General features: G+C 50.1%; 2 protein-coding genes across 7 annotated transcripts in view; one reads left to right on the top strand and one right to left on the bottom strand.

The window, feature by feature from the left end:
* micu1 (mitochondrial calcium uptake 1) overlaps positions 1–13,049 on the top strand; it is a 17,855-nt gene extending 4,806 nt beyond the window's left edge. Inside the window, exons 3-9 of the mRNA XM_060073824.1 lie at positions 635–862; positions 1,800–1,882; positions 3,546–3,746; positions 7,081–7,218; positions 8,950–9,058; positions 11,826–11,915; positions 12,101–13,049. Of these exons, the coding sequence (XP_059929807.1) occupies positions 635–862; positions 1,800–1,882; positions 3,546–3,746; positions 7,081–7,218; positions 8,950–9,058; positions 11,826–11,915; positions 12,101–12,264 (1,013 nt within the window). The 3' untranslated portion in view covers positions 12,265–13,049. The remainder of the gene's footprint in view (positions 1–634; positions 863–1,799; positions 1,883–3,545; positions 3,747–7,080; positions 7,219–8,949; positions 9,059–11,825; positions 11,916–12,100) is intronic.
* Positions 13,050–14,256: 1,207 nt separating this feature from the next.
* On the bottom strand, positions 14,257–21,570 carry nolc1 (nucleolar and coiled-body phosphoprotein 1). Of its 6 annotated transcripts, none has more exons than XM_060073330.1 (15): positions 21,378–21,569; positions 20,979–21,034; positions 20,610–20,767; positions 20,388–20,521; positions 20,165–20,276; positions 19,929–20,050; positions 19,615–19,750; positions 19,419–19,535; positions 19,252–19,329; positions 17,576–17,980; positions 16,683–17,404; positions 16,361–16,613; positions 16,030–16,148; positions 15,805–15,882; positions 14,257–15,268 (listed from the first exon to the last, which is right to left on the bottom strand). In XM_060073330.1, the coding sequence occupies exons 1-15, from the start codon at positions 21,486–21,488 to the stop codon at positions 15,110–15,112; spliced, it is 2,760 nt and encodes a 919-aa protein (XP_059929313.1). In that variant the 5' UTR covers positions 21,489–21,569; the 3' UTR covers positions 14,257–15,109. The 6 variants fall into 6 exon arrangements, with proteins under 6 accessions (XP_059929313.1, XP_059929314.1, XP_059929312.1 ...); XM_060073331.1 differs by having other exon boundaries at positions 16,361–16,556; XM_060073329.1 differs by having other exon boundaries at positions 16,361–16,682; positions 16,728–17,404.
* Positions 21,571–21,694: the final 124 nt, after the last annotated feature.

Raw genomic sequence — 21,694 nt, 5'->3', positions numbered from 1 at the left:
GAGATGCTATGTGTGTGCGCGTTTGATGTTGTGTGTTTGTGTGTGTGTGTGACGCTGTGTGTGTGGGTTTGAGCTTCGCTGATCTTGTTTATCGTCGTTTTTCCATTGATCAGTTCCGGGAGGAGAAAACGTGAAGAAAAGGGGAGTTTTCGTATCGAGTGCGAGAAAGTTTTTGGAAAATCTAATTAATGTAGTATTTATAGGGTAGTCTAATCTGTGGGCTGTTTTCTCATAAAGATACCCCAAGTGATACATTATATGAATCCTAAGTTTGCTGCAACGTGTGCCAGAGTAACAACAGTTACACTCTGGCCCAATTACAGTTACGCTAGTCTCTATACACTAGCACAACGACAGCTGTATTGTTTCCGGTCAGCACGCTTTGAATGTGTAACTAACGCACAACTCTTCATAGTTCTCCCGGGCCGGGTAGTCCATTGGAAAAACGATGTACGAGTTTAGCCCTCAGGCACACACACAACCATACACACTTGCATCAAACACGCACACTCAGCCAGGGGCCTCTCGCTGACTAGATTCACCCAAATATCACCCCTGGGACCGGTGTAAGAAAAAGGCTCCTTATGCTTCATACATATTATGTTCTAAACTATATTTCTCTCTCTTGCTCGCAATCTCTCGCTCTCGCTCTCGCTCTCGCGCTCTCTCTCTCTCTCTCTCTCTCTCTCTCTCTCTCTGGCTCTCTCTCTGGCTCTCCCTCATTGTGCGTTCCGCTCTGGTGAGCAGAAGATAGCCCAGGAGCGGGAGAAGTTTGCGGACGAGGACAGTATATTCTTCTCGCTGGGAGAATGTGGCCTCATCTCCTTCTCAGACTACATCTTTCTCACTACCGTCCTCTCCAGTAAGTGACCGCCAGTGGGCCCGCTCCACTCAGCATACATTACCAGCCGTCCAAGAAGAAAGGGGACTCCAATCTCCCGTTCTGCCCGTTCTGGATTACCGGTCTCAATTCGTCAACATGAAGGCTGTATAGTTATCATCCATAGCGATATACTTTTTTAGCCAGATAGGTCGTGCTGTGAAGGGTCGGTGGTTAAAACCTGCAGCCATTCATTTCAGTCCAAAACGATTATTTTCACGCCGTTGCAAACGAAATTGATATAGAGCGAGGCAATAAAAGTCGCAGAGTTGATGGACCCTACGGGGGCCACAAAAGTTGCCAATAAGTTTGGACAAAAGTGGCAGCTGGGGTAGTTGAAGGAGGTGGAAGGAAAGCAGAACCGGCGCAGTGTCCTTGGGAGGCGGCCGGGCTTTCAGACGGATACGTCTCGCCCTCGCCTGCGTCTGAAGTCGGGCAGCAGTGTTTGGATGGTGATGGAGTGTGGAGCGCTTTGTTTTAGACGTGAGATAAAGGACAATAACACCGGGGGCTGCCCTTCCCCCCTTAAGAGTCGGAGGGCTGCCGTCCTGGCGGCTTGACTCGGCCGTTCATCATGCAGAGGGACGAGGAGGGCCCACTGGGGACGGGGTGGGAGGGGTGAATCATGGGTGAGAAGACTGACAGAAGGCGCACTGGGAGCCTTATTTCATATTCTCAAAGATGAGCTGATCCTGAGCCTGACACCTCAGCCCCACCACGGCTCCGTAGTCGGCTTCTGAGCTGATTCTGTCCACACCCTCCGATCTGGAAGTTATATTTCGGAAGGGAGTCGGGATTAAACCCCGAATTAAACCTCTAATCTGACGTGTACTCTTCCCTACATCCAATTCAATGTGTTACGATCTCAATCTGTGTGTGTGTGTGTGTGTGCGTGTGCGCGTGTTTTGTGTGTCCCCAGCTCCCCAGAGGAACTTTGAGATTGCCTTCAAGATGTTTGATCTGAACGGAGATGGAGAGGTCGATCTGGGAGAGTTTGAGCAGGTGGGGACCGTGGATAAGGCACACACGTGCACCTATGTACACGTCTGTCGGAGATGGAGAGGAATGGAAGTACCTGCTGTAGCCAGCTTTGATTTAAAGTCACACATACACATGCACACACACAGTCAGATATTATAATATAAAGCTCATCTTCTGCTTGCTGTCAGGGATTTGTCTTGGGGGGAAAGAGAGAAGTGGTAATATATTAGACTCCATATCAATAAGACTCCCACAAGGCTCGATGGAATCTGTACAGTATCACAGCTGACTTATTTTATTGCTCTCCGACGCGTCTGTAATAACAGCCGACCTGACTGATCTGTGTGTCGGGAATGGAATCCCGGGGAAAACCCCAACCTGTATGCATGAAGCGCTCCTATTATGGGAATGCCGCAGGGTAAAATAACAGTGATGCATTTGTCCTGCTTCTCATTGTGACTGGAGAAAAATCGACGACAATCTCTGCATTTTGGCGCTGTACTCTTTGTTCCATGACTGGAAGCCTATCAGAGAGCCTGATGAGACCTGTCCGTTTTGCTGATGAAAGCCCAGTGGATTGTAGAACACCGTGATTTTACACTTTTAGCCAATCGGTTACTCCCCCTACCCATGTTGGGTGCAATCCTTTGTCCAAATATTGCAAGCCTATCAGGACACACGCCGCCAAACTCTACCACTCCTATTGGTTCGAATGTAATTGTAGTCCTGAATGTAAATTTAGTCGACCAACTCTAGCATTCCTATTGGTTTGAATGTAAATGTAGTCCACCATTCCTATTAGTTGGAATGTAAAAAGTAGTCAACCAGACCACCATTCCTATTGGTCTGAATGTAAATATAGTCAACCAAACTACCATTCCTATTGGTCTAAATGTAGTCAACCAAACTACCATTCCTATTGGTCTGAATGTAAATATAGTCAACCAAACTACCATCCTATTGTCTGAATGTAATGTAGTCAACCAAACTACCATTCCTATTGGTCTGATGTAAATGTAGTCACCAAACTACCATTCCTATTGGTCTGAATGTAAATATAGTCAACCAAACTACCATTCCTATTGGTCCTGATGTAAATGTAGTCAACCAAACTACCATTCCTATTGGTCTGAATGTAAATGTAGTCAACCAAACTACCATTCCTATTGGTCTGAATGTAAATGTAGTCAACCAAACTACCATTCCTATTGGTCTGAATGTAAATGTAGTCAACCAAACTACCATTCCTATGGTCTGAATGTAAATATAGTCAACCAACTACCATTCCTATTGGGTCTGAATGTAAATGTAGTCAACCAAACTACCATTCCTATTGGTCTGAATGTAAATGTAGTCAACCCAACTACCATTCTATAGGTCTGGTTGTAAATATAGTCAACCAAACTACCATTCCTATTGGTCTGAATGTAAATGTAGTCAACCAAACTACCATTCCTATTGGTCTGAATGTAAATGTAGTCAACCAAACTACATTCCTATTGTCTGAATGTAAATGTAGTCAACCAAACTACCATTCCTATTGGTACATTTCTTATATAGGTTCTCTGCTGCCACTGCTGGGCTTTTTGACCTGCATTTGGACGGCCGGTTCTGCGTCGCAAAAATGGCCGCTCTTCTCCACGCTCATTCCTCCCTCCTCCCCTCCTCCCCCCCCCCCTCCCAGGTCCAGAGCATCATCCGCTCCCAGACCAGCATGGGCATGCGCCACCGCGACCGCTCCACCACGGGGAACACCCTGAGGACGGCGGGCTGCAGCTCCGCCCTCACCACCTACTTCTTCGGCGCCGACCTCAAGGGGAAGCTGACCATCGGCAGCTTCCTGGAGTTCCAGAGGAAGCTGCAGCACGACGTGCTCAAGCTGGAGGTAGGCTGTGGGGGGGGGGGGCTGGGTTGGAGAGGTGGGGTCATGCGAGGGGCGGGGTCTTGGGTGGAGCGAGGCGGGAGCCCCCGAAAACCGACTCGGGACCCGTCTTTTTTTCTATGCATGGGCATCCACAACGTGCTCAAGCTGGAGGTAGGCTTGGGGACTGTGATTGGGGGGGTGGGGGCTGGGGGCTGGGGGGGGGGGGGCTGAAGGGTGTGGTACGTGCAGGGTGGAGCCAGGCATGAGCGCTGACTACAGACTCACCCACCCGTTCTGTTTTTAATTGATGGATGAGTGTAATGAATGTTGCACATCGTAAATGTATGCAGGAGTCTCTTGCTTGTTTAGAAGAGCAGAAGTATAACCCACGCCTTTCCTCCAGCCCTTTTTAAGATCGTCGTACTAATAAAGCATCCTAATAAATCAACGATAACGATGCTAAAGTGTAATGCAAGTCATGAACGACAAAACGCGGTAATAACGGATAAGTGAGAGTAATCTACATGAATGGGATTACTAATTAGGGCCAGGTTGTGCTTTTGTCGCCTGGTGACACGATGGAAATCCCTGTGACGCAAGAGAACCGTCTCCCATGTCCCTTCTGTGTTTGCAATCAAGCTACTGCCGAGTGACACTAACTATCAGAAGGGCGACGGGAGAAGTGGAGGATTAGGGGAGCAGACGAAGGCGTGAGCGTGGATGTGTCAGACGCGGGTTCTTTAGCGAGCCGGTCCCTGTGCGTCTCTCCACGCCGTGGAAGCCCCCCCGGCGCCACGCCGCCCACCTCATCCAGAGAGGGAGGAGCAGATGGGCCGTTGACGGCGTCTCCGTCAGTGGTACCGTGCCGCCATTAATTAGCATGGCTGCCGCCGCGCTGTCTTTCGAAAAACAAACTGCTGTCCGTGAGCACTTGGGTCCAGACGCACGACGCCGAACTGGCAGTTGGGAAATGCATCTCAGTACTCTGTTGTTACTGGTGGTGCAAGGATTCTCTCTCTCTCTCTCTCTGCTCTCTCTCTCTCTCTCTCTCTCTCTCTCTCTCTCTCTCTCGCCGCTCTTCCACTGCATGGTACCAGCACGACTCGACTCGACTCAGCTCGCATTTTTTGCGTTTCCACCGCGAAAACATGGTACCTGGTACCTGAAGTGGCTGCTTTTTCTAGTACCGCCTCGCTCTAGGTTCCAAGCGGCTGAGCCGATGCTAAAAGGTGACGTCGGCAGACGGCCGGCCACTTATTGGCCAGAGAGTGTGACGAAGTCACGAGAGCGACATGGCAACCATGCTGGTAACAGCCATAGCAGCGCCGCAGCCAACATATATTCACTTCTTCAACTTCTTCAACATGCCAGCTAATAATAGTAATGTTATCGATGTCCTCCATTGTTGTTATGTGGGTTCTGTCCATGTGTGGGTTGCGTAGGTCTTGTTTGCGTCGCGTACAAAAATACGTCACGGCCCTTTCGCGCAGCTGACCCCGCCACGTCCAGGAGGTACTATTTGCGGTGGAAAGCACCCGTGCTGCTACCGTGTCGAGTCGTGTCGAGTCGTGTCGAGTCGAGCTACATGTGCGGTGGAAAAGCGGCATCTCTCTCTCTCTCTCTCTCTCTCTCTCTCTCTCTCTCTCTCTCTCTCTCTCTCTCTCTCTCTCTCTCTCTCTCTCTCTCTCTCTCTCTCTCTCTCTCCTCTCTCTCTCTCTCTCTCTCTCTCTCATGCCAGCGCTGCAGTTCTGTCTACTGTACTATAACCAGCCATCTCCTCTCTGCCTCCTCATCTCCTTCTCTTGTTTTCTCCATCACTTGTAAGTCCCCCGGTGGAGATAAACGACTACTTTTCAAGGTGAATCTGGATTCACGGTGTAAGGTGTAACCCCTCCAACTTACACCCCATCAGTTTTGTAGATGCATCATTTTTATCCTAAGAACTATACTATACGATAGGGCTGCACGATTATGGAAAAATCATAATCACGATTATTTTGGTGTATATTGAAATCAAGATTATTCAAACGATTATTTTTGAGTTTGAAAACATGTATTTATTCATGTCTGGCAAAAAACACTTTGTAACTGTGAACTTTGAAATGTTCAAATCTAAAATAATGTACAGATGTGTATCCGGCTGTTCTGCACTTTCTATAAAATATTTTCTGAAAAGAAAAAAAGAAAACTCAATTATATTAGTTTTTTGATCGTTTGATGCTAAAAACGAAATCGCGATCAAAATTTTATTAATCGCGAAGCCCTACTATACGATACTGAGCTGGGTTGGAATGGAGCTGCATGCTGTAAACTTGATAAAAATCGTGAGAAGTCCTTCAGTCCTTCACGGCCCTTCACTCTCTCGCAGGGCTAACAAAAACAAATCGTGTACCGGGTGCTTCCTGAATGTCACTCGGAACATTCCCTGCAAATTAGTCTTGTACCGAGTCAGAAGAAACCACTTCAAACAGACATTCCTGTCAGACCTAGAATCAGCATTTTGAGGGCTGTGGTTTGGTTAGGAGTAAGCTGTGTTGTATTGTGTGTATTCTTTGTATTTTCTTTTTTCTTTTGTATAACGTACCAGGATGTAACCCAACCAAGCAGGTAGCCTCTGTTTCTTAAAGGGTGATATTATGCAACCAGGTGTGAGTGTGATTAGCCATCACAAGCTGTTGGGAAAATCTGCCTTTTCCTGTGTTTTAGTGAAATCGAAAGGAGCGTCCACCTTTATGTATTGATAGTTTTTTTTGGTGATGCATCAGGGGATTTATTTTGGGCTATTTACTCCCGCCATATTGAGAGGACTCAGGAGAGTTGTAGTGGTACTGTAAGATCCATAATGAACGTAGATATACTGTAACGCAGGCTAATGAACACATTGTTTAGCCACGTCTTGCATGAGAGACGCTGTGGCAGTTTCAAACCAAACAAAGTCTCCCCGTGATGACAAATCAATTCAAGAGTAATTACAAAACACTGACCCAAAAAAACAGCAACAATAACAAACAACCCAAAGCTCTGCTTCCAAAATAAAGGCAGTCCCAGCGTCGTGACGCCGTGATGCACAAGCCCTACATCCCAGAATTCATGGCTCCAGGCAACGCCCGCTCATGATTCAACCTGAAGCCATATGCTAGCTGTTCCTGGCATCTGCAGCACCCCTAAACGCTCCATCTCTCATCCTCCACATTCTCTCTCTCTCTCTCTCTCTCTCTCTCTCTCTCTCTCTCTCTCTCTCTCTCTCTCTCTCTCTCTCTCTCTCTCTCCTGGTCTCTCTCTCCTGCTGTCTCTCTCTCTCTCTCTCCACATGGTACTCAATCTCTCTCTCTCTCGCCCCTGTCCTCTGGTCCAGTTTGAGAGGAATGACCCTGCGGAGGGGCGGATCAGTGAGAGGCAGTTCGGAGGCATGCTGCTCGCCTACAGCGGCGTCCAGTCCCGCAAGCTCAAGCAGATGCAGAAGGGACTGAAGAAAATGTTCAAAGATGCCCAGGTGAGCTTATGTGGAGCCCGGTCTAATGACTGTGTGGGTGGAACAAGGCTCATGTGTTGTGTTATGGAACGCGGACGGAATGTAAGATCAATAGTAATAATGCATTAATGCACGCCCTTCCTAACCTCCCTTTCTTCACTCTCTCACGCACACACACCCTCACACACGCATGCACACACACCCCCTTGCACACACATGCACACACTCCCTCTCGCACACACATGCCCTCGCCGTGAGTGAGGGGTTGTCCATATGAGACGGCCTTTGCCGAAAAGAAACTGACAGTAGCGTTTGTTGTCGAGAAAGACAAGAGAGGGAGACCGGAAGAAAGGCAATACATCACAAGGAGATTGATCACACGATCACAGCACCACCACTCCTGCCCCTCCACCCCCCCCCCCCCCCCCCTCTCTCTGGGTGTAGCACCACCACCCCCAGCAACACACAGGCCTGAGCAGAGGGGGAGACGCTGGATATCCACACCTGTGCAGGCCCAGCGGGGAGTCTCATCTCACCCTCCCCCCCACAGCCCATCACTCCCCCCCCTCTCTCTCTCTCTCTCTCTCTCTCGCCAGCCTTGCAGCCCCGGCTATCTGGCTCCCTCTCAGTGCTCACTTCACCCCTCTGACATCTTCCCTTCATCAAGTCCATTCACTGCCGAGTCAAGTGGGCTGTCTTGGCCTGTGTGTCACATGAGCTCACAGAAGCCAAGACAGCCCACTTTGGGAGCTTCAGGGTGGAGCACAGATAACGTGTCGGGGTTGGGTGGGGGAGAGGGGGGAGAGGGGAGAGGACAATGCGGCGGTTGGCTGTTTGGCTCCCGGCCGCTTGTTAGTGGGTTTGGATCCAGGCGGTAAGCTGGATCCCCGAGCAAGACTTCCCGCCCGGACTCGCGCTCCTCACACAAAACGACACTATGACACTTCCCTGTGAGTCGCGGTGGATATAAGGGTCGGCTAAATGACTCCATAGTCACAGTGACGTTTAAACAGCGAGCGCTAAAAGGCCCGTTCATAAGTATTCTGGCGGTAGCTCCGCCCGTGCCAGGGCCAGCTCCGCGCTGACACAAATAGCTCAATCAACGGATTGGCCGTGCACCAACGCACACCTCAAAGACACTGCAGCAAAGTGTCCTTCCTCTCGCTGTTTGGCAACGTAAAGGCGACCACGCTGTTGTACGCCCAACGTGTCCCAGCTGAGGGATGGTTTTAAAAGCGGTGATTAGCACCCCGAGAAACGTGACGGAGACGAGCTCTGGGAGAGGAAGAACGACTGCATCTCTTTTACACCACCACCACCGCCCTCCGTCAGCTCCATCCGTCGTCCCCTACACCACCCACCAGATAAATGAGAGGACCGTTATTCACACCAGCTGCCTCCGCCTCATCTCTGCAAATGAGCTCATCAGCATTGCGGAGTGTGTGTGTGTGTGTGTGTGTGTGTGTGTGTGTGTGTGTGTGTGTGTGTGTGTGTGTGTGTGTGTGTGTGTGTGTGTGTGTGTGTGTGTGTGTGTGTGTGTGTGTGTGTGTGTGTGTGTGTGTGTGTGAATATGTTAGCGAAGCCATTCCGGCTTCCTTCAGTTCTTGCCTCTCAAACACGGAGGTGATGTAGTCTTCTGGGCTTCTCCTTGAGACGGATTTCGTCAAAGCTCACAGGGCACTACCAGACCAAGAAGGGTCACTTTCTCTGCTGCTGGCTGTAAGGTGTCCTCTTTCTCCCCCCCCTGTGCAGGGCATCACGTTCGAGGAGGTGGAGAACTTCTTCACCTTCCTGAAGAACGTCAACGACGTGGACACGGCGCTCAGCTTCTACCACATGGCTGGAGCCTCCATTGATAAAGGTACTAAGCACGCACGCACGCCCGCCCGCCCGCACGCACGCACGCACGCACGCACGCAGGCACGCAGGCACGCAGGCACGCAGGCACGCACGCACGCACGCACGCTCAACGCACGCTCGCAGGAGTCCTGTTCTCCGCCTGACGGCCCTACGGTTCTTGGTCTCCGGGGCAAAACAAATATGCTGTTGGTGTAATTGCCTTTGGTTTATTGTCGGCTTTGCCGATAAGCAGCCAAAATCAACAGTTTATTTTTCTTTTTACTCCCACCTGCGTTTAAGTGGGGCTGACGGAACGGTAAACGTCTGTTAGTCCAGGTAAATGAAGTACCAGAGCCATGCGTGTGACTCCTATCCGCCCCGCTTGCCAGTCACACATATCTGTTGGGAAAACAAATGATGATGAATGCATCATATTGGACACATGATGGGATGGAGGCTTTTGGCTACTTGCCCGTTGCGTCTGGTAACAGGGCAGCTGTGTGACTTATGACCACGTGCTTTAGGCTGCAGTGAAAGTCATCCTGCAGCAGTCGAGCGACCTACCGCTGTAGCCGCTGAAGTTCCCTTTCTCATCGCGGCAGGTGTCAGCAATACAGCAAAACCAAATTATGTCCAGCCTTGTCCTTAACGTCTGAGGCTGAACCCCGCATCTCCCAGAGTTCAGCCTCGGAATCTAATTTCTCCTCGGAACTGCATTCATTCCCCTCCCTCCTCTCAGCCCGTATTTTCTAATATGTCCTCCCACCCATGGATCCATCCATCCATCCATCCATCCATCCATCCATCCGTCCGTCCATCCATCCATCCATCCATCCCACCAGCATCTCTCCCATTTCATGGTGACGGTACAATGCCAGTCCCTGTGCAACCAGCACGCCCACGTCGATAGGCCCGACGCAGCTTGCTGCTAGAGCGCATCAGACCGGCCCTCTTCCCACCAGCGAGGGAAGAGAATCCTTAATGAAGTCAAATCTCCACGCGTTAAAGCAGACGGCGTCGCTCCCCCTGCGTGGAGCTCCGCCTTGCTCACGTCAGGCCCGGAGACGCTGTTCTCGTTAGCCGGGCTGCCGCACGCGGTCGCCTCACACTCCTCACGGCGCCCCGTTCCCCCGGCCACGCGGACCAATTAGAGCGAGCGGTGTGGCAGTAATCTGCGTAATGCGGGCCGCTGTTTTTACGAGCCGGCGTTTGGGCTCGCAGCTAGCCGACGCGCGCTTCTGGATGCGGGGCTCCAGATGTCCCTGTTCAGGGGCTCCCCTGGGTCCGGTTCCTCTGGTGGCAGCCGGTGCTTTGAATCGAGGGATGGTTGAAGTCTGTCCAGTTAATCCTATCCCTTCAACGCCATCTCGACAGAGCGCTGTGTGTGTGTGTGTGTGTGTGTGTGTGTGTGTGTGTGTGTGTGTGTGTGTGTGTGTGTGTGTGTGTGTGTGTGTGTGTGTGTGTGTGTGTGTGTGTGTGTGTGTGTGTGTGTGTGTGTGTGTGTGTGTGTGAGACTGTATATTTAATTACTTATCTGCACTCTATGGCTCCTGAGCTTGTGTGCCGACTTGGTGCCCATTAATTCATGTTGGGTTTGGCCAGTGTGTACACACACACACATGCGAGCGCAGCTACTGTTCAGGAACAGATTCTCTGTATGCCACAGCAGCAGTTTGCTTTGCTAATTAATGGTGTTTCTGCTGGAGTGATTAAGCACTTTTTAAAACTTTTCCCTCACCCTTTTAAAGGGCAGTACCAGCGACCCTATTCCCATTATCAGAGCCGGCTCCAATTTATGGCACGGTTATTCCCTCCCCTTTGAAGGCTTAGAAACTACAGTTTGTACTGAAGAATTATTTTATCCTTTCATCATCTTTGGTTTTTGACCCTGAGCTTCGTCTTTCGTACCTTCTCCCTCGTCCGTTCTGCACCTCGTTTCACTTCCTCTCAAACCTTATTTTCCTCGGTTAGACGTCCTTGTGATGTGTCACCTGGGAACCACATCACAGTACAGTCGCTTCACTCCCTCACTCCCTCACAACTCACACCTCAAACACTCATTCACTCACACTCACTCGCTGACAGCTAGCCACACTCACTCACTGACAGCTAGCACACTCACTCCCACCTCTCAGACTCACTCACTCACACTCACTCGCTCATACCTCACTCGCTCACTCACTCACACAGTCCCGTTGCTCCACTGCAGGTTTCAAACACTTGCCCACTTTTCTATATACGTGGTATGAAGTGAGCCTGGCTGCAGTAGGCTCTGTGGGTGTTTTTTCTAAGGCCAGCAGAAGTCCTGAGTAATGGCTTTGAGTTATAATCACCCAGTTGGAACTCTTTGACCCACTTAATGCAGCTGTTCTCTCCGCCTGCGTCACCTGGCCACGTATATATACATAGCGTGCATATCCCTCCCTCAGTCGTGAACCAAAAATATACATCATACTGCGTTCTGTCGCAGGTCGCTCACCTCTTATACGTTCAGGGTTTGTGAGCAGAATGCGCGAAGTGCAGTCCACAGTGTGGCCAGCTGTGGCCAAACGGAGACTATTAACACCAGGGCCATGGATTGACGGTCCACTCGCTTCACAGACACTGCGTCAGCCATACATTCGTCAGCTATAAATTCCTCTTCTCCACCCTTAGCCCTTTGTTAGAAGAAAAAGTCCTAGGTTTTCATGAAAGGCCCTCAAAGTTGTTATCGCTCTTATTACCTAGACCTGTGTGTCTCTCCACCGCCACTCCAAACCATTCAACCTGCCTCTCTGACACCTCCACAGCCACCATGAAGCAGGTGGCCCGCACCGTAGCCAAAGTCGAGCTGTCCGACCACGTGTGCGACGTCGTCTTCGCCCTGTTCGACTGCGACGGTAGGTCCCTCCCCCTCCCACCACGGCGGCCATATTGGCCTCGCCGGGGGAAAAATCTATATTTATTAATGGAAATAAAATCGGCAGGATGATAATGCAAAAGCCCCATCCCTGCACTCTATCATTCTGCCTTGTCCTCTCCTGCCCCCGTCCCCTCCTCCTCCTCCTTGCTTAACGTTTCCTAGGTAACGGGGAGCTGAGCAACAAGGAGTTCATCGCCATCATGAAGCAGCGTCTGATGCGTGGCCTGGAGAAACCCAAGGACATGGGCTTCACGCGGCTGGTGCGCGCCATGTGCAAGTGCGCCCAGGACACCGCCTGGGACTTCGCCATGCCCAAGACGCAGTAGATCCCCGGGTACGGACGGACAGACAGACGGACTTGTGGGTGGGGGTCATGGATGCACCGTCTGGGTGGGAAACCAAAGACTGGATTCCTTTTTGGGAATTTAAACAACGGGACAAAGAAAAGCATATGTAACATGAAGTCCCCTCCGCCCCGAGATGATGGCTTACTTACCGCGCATGTCAGTGTGGCTAGAGCTTTACCAGCGCTCCCTTTAGCATGCTCCACACCGCCACGGCTAATCAGAGGCTTCTCATGCGTCTTGTGTTCCCTGGGGAAAAGCATCGTGGGTATTTGGGCGCTGCAAACGTTTTGTATTTATCTTTTGGGCCTTTTGGTTGAATGCGGAAGGGCAGGGCCAACCCTAGCAGCCGAGAGTGACCTTTGCTTTGTTTTTTTGTTCCGAATAAGAGCACTTTTATAGCCATTGTTGATAACAATTTAAGGGTCTGACGGATACCATCAAGTCAAGGAGCTGGGATGGCCCCCCACGGTCACCAAGCCCCCGCACATCGTCCATGGTTTGTGTTGGACAGTTATGGATCTTGGTCTTTAAACCTGTATGAACATTCGACATGTTATGTATAACGGTTAGTCCAACAGCTTAAAAGGCAACACTATTCCCTTTTAATATTGGGCCTCAACATAATGACCCAACCTCCCAGCTGTATTTCCTTGCAATATTCCGTTCAAAGTGTGTAACTGCGTGATTGTTGTCCTTTCTTTCAGAGTGACTTTATAAGATTGATACTAAGTTATGCTCCATTAAAATGTTTTTCATAACAGAAATGATCCATTGCATTTGTGGCTGCGTGCCTTCTTGGATATATGCATCTATGTTCTAATTTGTACGGTGTCTCGCTGTATTCTGTTTTAATCTCCCCAAGCAGTGCACTACAGGGTTGTTAGTGAGGCTTATCCACGGGCCACTAGTCACTGTATCCAGTCGAATAAACGTTAGATGTTTAGATAAAAGATCTCGACGTGATGCTAGGGGGAAATGGCCACATAAAGAGAGCGGTAGTCAGCAGTTGTGGCTAATTGAAATGGGCAAGATGGGCAGTCCTTCGTTTGTAGTGGCCATTAAAAGATTGCTCAGTCTTTAGCAGTGCTGTACAATCTGCACCCCCAGACTTACCGCCTTTGAATCACACGCACGCAATGTGACTGACAGACGGACCAGAAATGGCCGATCGCCAGGGGATGAGATTAGGCCTGATTCGGCTCTTCAGTATTCCCTGCCAACGTTGGTTCAACCCAAATGTGGGGATCGTGGTGTTGGAGTTTTGAAAGCTTTGAAACCGAGCGACCGCACAACCGAGGACATCTGGTATTTCAAAAGCATTCTAGACGCAACACACATTGGCTGTGGGAGTCCCTTACCTCACAGCCAATGTGAGTATTTGACCAACTACAACTCCTGCTTTGACCTGCCTGGTAGCCCTGGGCTCCAGACTAGAGCACAGCCGTGTAAACCAGGAGAGAGCACACTAGACTTGACAAGTGTCAAATCTTTTCTGCTCTGTGTGCAAAGAAGCTTGCAGCACACCATGGTCCAGAATTCCTACATTTGGAGGATTTGGGCAGTACGACTGGATAGTTTATGCAAAAATGGAAGAGGCGAATAAATCAAGGTATGGGACTGACTTTAGCAGCCAAAGCCAGGACGAGAGAATAATTATAGGCAACCACGTTTAATCAAATCCATTGTTTAACATATTCAAGCTCAATTAGTTTTCACACACTTGGTTGAGGTCAAACCAAGACGATGAATCTTTCATTTGTTGGGTTTCTCAGCTGATTTAGCAAGGAGAACAGAGCTGATGATTTGTGGATGTGAACAGACTATAAAGCACCAATCTGAAACTACAGGATGCTGACTGATGTGCAGTCAGGTGAGAGCGTCGCACGGTGAGCACAGTTCAGGGAGAAACCAATTCAACTGGAAACAGAGAGAAACGTTAACCCTTACCGTATCTGGAACAGCGTCAAAGACTTAATTTTCAAGATTTTAATTACAGTAACAAAAAACAATACAGAAAAACGAAATTAAATTGGCCGATTATGGTCAAACACGTGAAATTCACATACTTGGGGTCAAGTAATTTCAATTCCCCAGGACTGTCAATCAGGATGGTAACGTATTAACACCGCAATAGTACGCCACTTAACAATCTGGAGTGGGGTGGGCCCCTCCTACTTTTGATAGAAGTTTCAAATTCAGCATGGTTGCTTAATGCTTAGGAAAGAAAACGGGACTAAAACGGTGCAATAAATACTAAAATATAAAACCCAGGTCTCTAGCTGTATAACATGGAAACAAAGAACTCCAGTTTTCAAAGCCAGTTTTAAAGTTAAACTTATCAATTTGAATTCCCCCACCAGACCATTTAACACAAAGATCCATGGCATTCTATATGCCGGCTCAACTAACGTTTTATGATATATGGCTAATTTCTTAACATTCATATACACAAATAAACTCAATCCAGATATCGCAATGGATGATTAAGGACAGAGAGTCAATACACATTTTAAGTAAAAAATAAACTAAACGTTAACTGGGGACCTACCGCCACCTAGTGGCCACAGCAGTGTGTGAACCTGGGACACGCTTCGACGCCATCAACGTAAGGCACAATAGAGGGGCACCCCTCCTGTAGCCTTCTCCATGGGGTCATCTTGGAGGATGAGTCTCTCGTTGACTACGGGCAGCCAATGGGGGGGGGGGGGGGGTGGTGTCATAATCCTCGGTTCGGATATTTCAAGTCCTGCCATGATGGGGATTCTCTCTAGTGGGGGGGGTAAACAGTTCAGGTGTGGTTGGACGGTTGAGCGGGGGGACCTCCTCAGTCACTGTCAAAGCGGATGGAGTTGATGCCTGTTGAGATGGCCCCGCCGCAGTAGCTGCCGCGCTTCTTCTTGGTCTTTTCGTGTTTGAAGGACTTTCCCTTTGTGTACCTCAGGACGTCGTTGGCCTTCTGGCCCCAGTCTCCATTTGAGCCCCGCTGGACAAGGGAGAGCGCAAGACACGTCGTCAAGATACACGTTTTACTGTGTGGCGTCTCGCATGGTGTGAACCCAAAGCTAGCACTGTTGATGATTATTATTAATTAAGCAACTTAATAACTGCCAAGTGTGTTGACCTATCCAGCTTGCGTGGCGATAGCCAGAACAGGCTGTCCTCGCCGTGTTTATTTTGAGGCACTGACACACGGCCAACTGTTGGTTTGGCACTAGAGCGTCGAGATCTTTAGAGCCTTAAATCAATGCCGCGGTGCCATCAGGGCACTCACGACGTTCCACCAACACGACTGGCGCCAATGTTGACACAAAAAATATTTCGCGTGAGACGTCGACAAATCAACATCCTCATAAATGTACGTGTTGTCCCAGCAAACTGATCTACTCACGCTAGAGTGAGTTGATCAGTAGATCAGAGTAACCCCCCCCCCCCCCTAAAAAAAACCAATTCATTCATTACTATTAGTAACGATGACAGCAGAGGGCTTGAGGGAAAACCTGACCACGCAACGGCGCTCACCTTGGCGTCAAACGAGTTGTTGGCCAGTCTGTGATCCACCTCAATCTCTTCCTCTCTTATTCTACGGAAAGGCACATTCTGTCAGACAATGACAAGGGCAAGAGTTCATTTGAGTTAATGTTCTTTACACTGTGCACCTTGGTTCATGCGGTGCTCTATTCGTGTGTGGGCGGGTTTGTGTTTGTGTGTGCATTGACAATCACTTGTCCGAGTGATTAATCGTACCTTTGCGTGGACTTTGGGGAAAGTTTGTGGCGTGGTTATGACCTTCTTTGTTTTGGGGGTCTTTTCTTCCTCCTCCTCACTCTCAGAAGAGTCATCTGCTTTACTCTTACCGTTTATTCCTGCGTTATAAAAACCATACCGTTATTATCCTCATTGAGACAGTGGCCTCATGCATATCAAATTAGATTCATTAAAGAAAAGGAAAACACATGGGACACAAATCATTAAGAACAACCTTTAAGGACTATTGTTACTATCGCAAATATCCTAACCATGGCTAGGCGCGACTCTAGCCCCGCTTCAACAGTTTAACTGTTTTATCCAGGCTTACCGTTGGTGACCGGTGTACTGGGGGCCGTGGCTGCCTTGGGCGCCGGCGCCGCCGCCTCCTCGTCTGAGGAACTGTCTTCGGAGCTGCTGGCGGCTTTAGCCTTGGCTTTCGGGGTGCTCTTGGGAGTGACAGCCGGGGTGCTCTTGGCCGGCGGTGCCTCGTCTTCGGAGCTGCTGTCGCTGGAGGACGACTCGGCCTTGGCTGCTGCCTTGGCCGGGGTGGCCTTAGCGGGGGTGGTCTTGGCCGGGGTGGCCTTAGCGGGGGCCGCCTCTTCCTCGGAGCTGCTGTCGCTGGAGGAAGACTCCTTGGGCTTGGCTGCTGCCTTGGCCGGGGTGGCCTTAGCGGGGGTGGTCTTGGCCGGGGTGGCCTTAGCGGGGGTGGCCTTGGCCGGAGTGGCCTTGGCGGGGGCCTCCGTCTCAGAATCAGAGGAGTCGGAGCTGCTCTCTGCTGCCTTCTTCACAGGGGCTGGCTTGGCCACAGGTGACTTAGCAGCAGGTGACTTTGCTGCAGGCTTGGCCGCCGCCTCCTCCTCCTCCGACGAGCTGTCGGAGCTGCTCTCTGCAGCCTTCTTGGCCGGGGCCGCAGCTGGCTTGGCCACTGCAGGTGACTTGGCTGCAGGTGACTTGGCCGCGGGCTTGGCCGCTTCTTCCTCCTCCTCAGAGGAGCTGTCGGAGCTGCTCTCTGCAGCAGCAGCTGGCGTTGCTACCGGGGTGGCCGGCTTGGAGGCCGCTGGTTTAGCTGCTGCCGCTGCGGGCTTGGCCTTGGCCTTGGCCTTAGCAGGAGCTTCATCCTCAGAGGACGAGTCGGAGCTGCTCTCTGCAGCAGGCTTGGCGGCGGCAGGCTTGGCGGCGGCGGGCGTGGCCGGCTTGGAGGCTGGTTTAGCCTTTGCAGGCTCGTCCTCTTCGGATGACGAGTCTGAGCTGCTCTCTGCCGCCTTGGCCGGGGCTTTGGGCGTGGAGGTGGCGGCGGGCTTGGCAGGCTTGGCTGCGGGTGCAGCGGGCTTAGCAGCGGGCTTAGCTGGGGCCTCGTCTTCAGAGCTGCTGTCTGTGTGGACACATTCAAAAAAGGAGTTTGAGTTAGTTGAAGATTTGATAAGATGGGCAAATGTTTCTGAATACATTGCATAGACCACGCGGAAGATAGTTGAGAAGGGGGTGATAGTGTTTAAAACATATTGAGCAAAACACCCGACAAACGGATGACATTAAGGCTCACCTTCGCTGGAGGAGTCCTTCTTGGCGGGGGCCGCCTTGGCCGGCGGGGTCTTCGCTGGAGTGGCCTTGGCCACGGCCTTGGCCACGGGCTTTTTCACTGCCGCCGCAGCCTCCTCTTCATCTGAGCTGGAGTCTTCAGAGGAAGACTCTTTAGCAGGCGTGGCTTTAGCAGGCGTGGCTTTAGCAGGCGTGGCTTTAGCAGGTGTGGCTTTAGCCGGCGCAGGTTTCGCTGCGGCGGCTTTAGCAGGAGTCGCCTTTGCTGGGGTCTTCTTCACCTCCTCTTCCTCCTCGGAACTTGAGGAGGAAGAGTCTTCCTTCGCAGGAGCAGCCTTAGCCGGGGTAGTCTTCACTGGGGTCTTTTTGGCTGCGGGCTTCTTCTTCACTTCCTCTTCATCAGAGCTGGAGTCTGAAAGGAGAAGCATGGACCACTGTTTTATAAACACTTGTAATGCATGAGCTGTAGGGCTGTAACGATACACCAACTCACGATTCGGTTTGTATCACGATTTTTGAACCACGGTTGGATCCATCCCACGATTTTTTTACATTTGAAAAGCATTTTATCACTTATAGAAGAATTAACTGAATATAACATTTAATAAATAATTTGGAACACTTAACAGAAAGAATACTATTAAAGTACAGCAAAATGAATAAATAACCAAAGATTGCAGTTGGCGGATGCTTGCAGGTAGGCAAAAACCCTCAACTAGTTTTGTGGTTTTGTCAAATAAATAATAGTAATTCGAATAGTTTGGTAGCACTAACTGTCGTTGCCGCTATAAAAAACGGTTCAGGTCAAAGTGACCTGCATAGGATTAGTTTTCGGTCAAATAACCTATTATCGCTTCTTATTAGGCTATGTAGCTTAAATAATGACATAATCAGGTCGTATAAAATGCAACATGTTTAATAGCCCAACTTTCAAATAGATGGGAAAGAACGTCTGATTCGCGATAACAAGGCATAGTGTTACGAGTAGGGTATGTGTGTGCGTGCGAGAATGGCAGTGTGTGTCTGTGACATCAACGAGTGAGTGGACGAGCGACGAAAGCGAGCAGTAGCGTGTGTGTGTCTAGTGAAGAAACTAACGAGTCCGGTAGAATTAAGTACCCAGCCTGTCAATAATCTTTGGCCGCTTCATTCCGACCTATAAGCCGAACTGCCGGTCAAAGCACACAAAACACAAGAGACGGGGACCACACGGGCTATTTTTGCGCGCTTAGCCAACTCTGGATAAATGTCGTTCATATCGCGTATGAGGACTTAGCAGGCTGTGGATAAATTCAATCCTCCGTAGCCTCGGAGTGCTGTCATCACAGCGAGGGCATCTCGTCGCAGATTTACTGCATCGATAAGAGGAGCGGTGTCAGCAGACTATTATTTAGACAGATTATTAGCAAATTTCCATCCGACAATTTGACCGGAGAGATACAATTTTGTCTGACATTTAATTTTACCGGACAAAGAAACCCGGGCACCAACAGCTCATATCACGTGGCTGGATCTGGACTCGAGGATAATAGGAGTAAGAAAGGGCGTGACACACTTCTGCCTTCTCACACCGCGAGACAGGTTTGTGGCCTTCCGAGTGTCGAGATTTCGATACGCATCTCGTTACAGCCCTAATGAGCTGTGTCCAACAGAAGAAGCCACCAAGAGGAGCTAGGTCTTTACCTGAACTGTCAGAGCTGGCCGCCTTCTTCGCAGGGGTTTTGGGTTTGGCCGGGGTGGTCTTGACGGGGGCCGGTTTAGCTGGGAGCAGAAGAGGGGCATTAGCCGAGCTTCATCAAGCAAGCACCCAGCGCCGGCCACAAGCGACGCCGTATCGGTACTTTTCTCACCTGGTGCCGCCTCTTCCTCGTCGCTGCTGTCTGAAGAGCTGTCGTCCTTGGCCTTGGGTGGGGGGGCGGCTGCTGCTGCGACGGCGGGGGCAGGTGGCGGGACAGCGCTGTACGCTCCTAACACGATAGAGCTGGTCAGCATCCACAAGGACACCCGTGCATGACAACGCATCAGTCACAAAGAGCGGGAACACACCTGCTTTGGGCTTCTTGGCTGGAGGAGCCGCCTCCTCCTCCTCAGATGATGAAGAGTCCTCGCTGCTAGATTTTGCAGCGGCGGCAGCGGGTTTAGCAGGTGCTGCAGGCTTCTTAGGCGCCGGCTTGACTGCAGCCTAGGGTAACACTGGATTAGTTTGACCGCAGCCTAAAGCAATACAGTGGATAAGATCGACGGCCAGGCTCCTAGTGTTAAGTCTACGCTTATTTTGTCCGAAGGCTCCGGATGAAAGGACCAGAATACACGTTTGAAAAAAATCTAAACAAAAAGATTGCCCTGGAAGTGAAAGGTACCTTGGCGGGTTCCTCGTCCTCAGAGTCTGAAGAGCTGTCCTCGCTGCTGCTTTCCTTCTTTTTTGGTGTCGCTTTAGCCGCAACAGCAGCCTTCGGTGTTGTGGCTGTTGCAGCCTTCGGTTCTGTCAATCAATCACACAAGATAAATATAGATTAAATATAAAACCCAGACGAACTAGATCAGCGGTGATGCTGAAGCAGCCACCAATACTTTGACTCGGGTAATAATGTCTCACTGGTGGCGGGGGCTTTGGGGGCCTTCTCATCCTCAGAGTCAGACTCCTCACTGCTGGAGCTGGTGTCCTTCTTCCTGGCTGCTGCTGCTACCGCGGGAGTCGGGGCTGGAGCCTACAGGCAGGCGACACACGCATTTAACACCACAGAACACACATGAGGCCGCCATGGGCAGAGTGGGTGCATCGCAGATCATAATGAATCAACACAATCCCCTCAGTCTACCTTTGCAGGTGTGGCCTTAGCAGGTGTGGCCTTAGCAGCTTTCTTTGCAGGTGGAGCCTCATCCTCACTGGAATCCTCGCTGCTGCTCGATGCGGCTTTGGCAGCTGCAGCTTTAGCAGGCACAGCCTTCACAGCTGCAAGAAAAGAATGAACAAAAAAGGTAAAGCCACTTAAATGGCTTAAAATGGCTGGGTGATGCTAATGACGCAGGACTGCGTTTACCTGCCGGGGTGGTCTTAGCGGCAGCCGCCTCCACCTCCTCATCGCTGGAGTCTTCACTACTGGAGCTTTCTGCAGCACCCTTCGCTTTCTTAGCGGCAGGTCCGTTGGTGGCTTTAGCAGAGCCGGGAATTGCCTTTCGTTTCTTTGCCTCGGGAGACCTAGTAATAAAACAAGAACATAGTGAGATCTTGTGAAGAAGTGGTCAGCTTGAGCGCAACACGTTAATAATAGTACATTGCTGGAGCAGACTTATGACAATGACTTTTCATGCAACAGAACATGTTCTTTTTAGTAAGGTGAGGCCGTGACGTACCTATTGAACTACTATTGTACGGTCTTAGAAAGTGGAAACAATAACGAGCTACTCACTTTGCCCAAAAGTTGTAGATGTCGAGTAATCTCTCCTCATTTTGATCCTGCGGGTTCTAAAAGTTAAAGAAAAAACAGAATAGCAATTGTACTTTGTGTACCGTCTTATATTAGCCCGTGTAGAGTATGTACAGATGCATGGGTCGTGACTTATTTGTTGTTAACAAGCATCTTTAATATTCCAGTTAGTCGTTTTACCTCCAAGTACAAGCCGGTATGCATTTATAATTAGTTGCGACTTGTTAGCATACATAAATACAACACCAATACAAGTACATCCATCTACCCCTCGTGGAAACGTGTGCATGTAGCTAGCTTAGGAGTTGCATCGCAGTCGCAACTCTCAAATCGCGGCTGCGAACGTCTTACTGGCTCCGAACAAGAGTCTTGGGCACGTACCACTTTAGTCTGCTTCAAAAACTGCTGGGCCGCCTTGGCGAATTTGTTTTCCAGCAGAAAGGAGTACACGGATTTGTAAAGATCGCTGGGGACTGATTTATTCTCCGCCATCTTCACCACGTTAGGTCTGGAAGGAACGCGTCGATCTCACGTGTGGGCATTGGAGCTGGCGACACGCGCATGTGCGCGAAACACTGGTCGCCCAGTTATGACGTCCTCGCCGGTCCTTTAAACACACTCGTATAACGATATTGGGTATTGAGTTTCAAATTTTAACCATAAAAATACATCTTAAAATATCCGTGTTTTGCAGAGTT

This window comes from Gadus macrocephalus, chromosome 15 (assembly GCF_031168955.1).
Source record: "Gadus macrocephalus chromosome 15, ASM3116895v1".
In the NCBI taxonomy this organism is placed as follows: domain Eukaryota; kingdom Metazoa; phylum Chordata; class Actinopteri; order Gadiformes; family Gadidae; genus Gadus; species Gadus macrocephalus.
This window is presented reverse-complemented; position numbering and strand designations above follow the sequence as displayed.

Coding starts and splice junctions, on each gene's coding strand:
- nolc1 (XM_060073327.1), bottom strand. CDS start 21,488: ATGGCGGAGAATAAATCAGTCCCCAGCGATCTTTACAAATCCGTGTAC. Junction 17,405..17,575: donor GAAGGACTCCTCCAGCGAAG/GTGAGCCTTAAT, acceptor GTGTCCACACAG/ACAGCAGCTCTGAAGACGAG. Junction 15,883..16,029: donor TCCCCAAAGTCCACGCAAAG/GTACGATTAATC, acceptor ATTGTCTGACAG/AATGTGCCTTTCCGTAGAAT.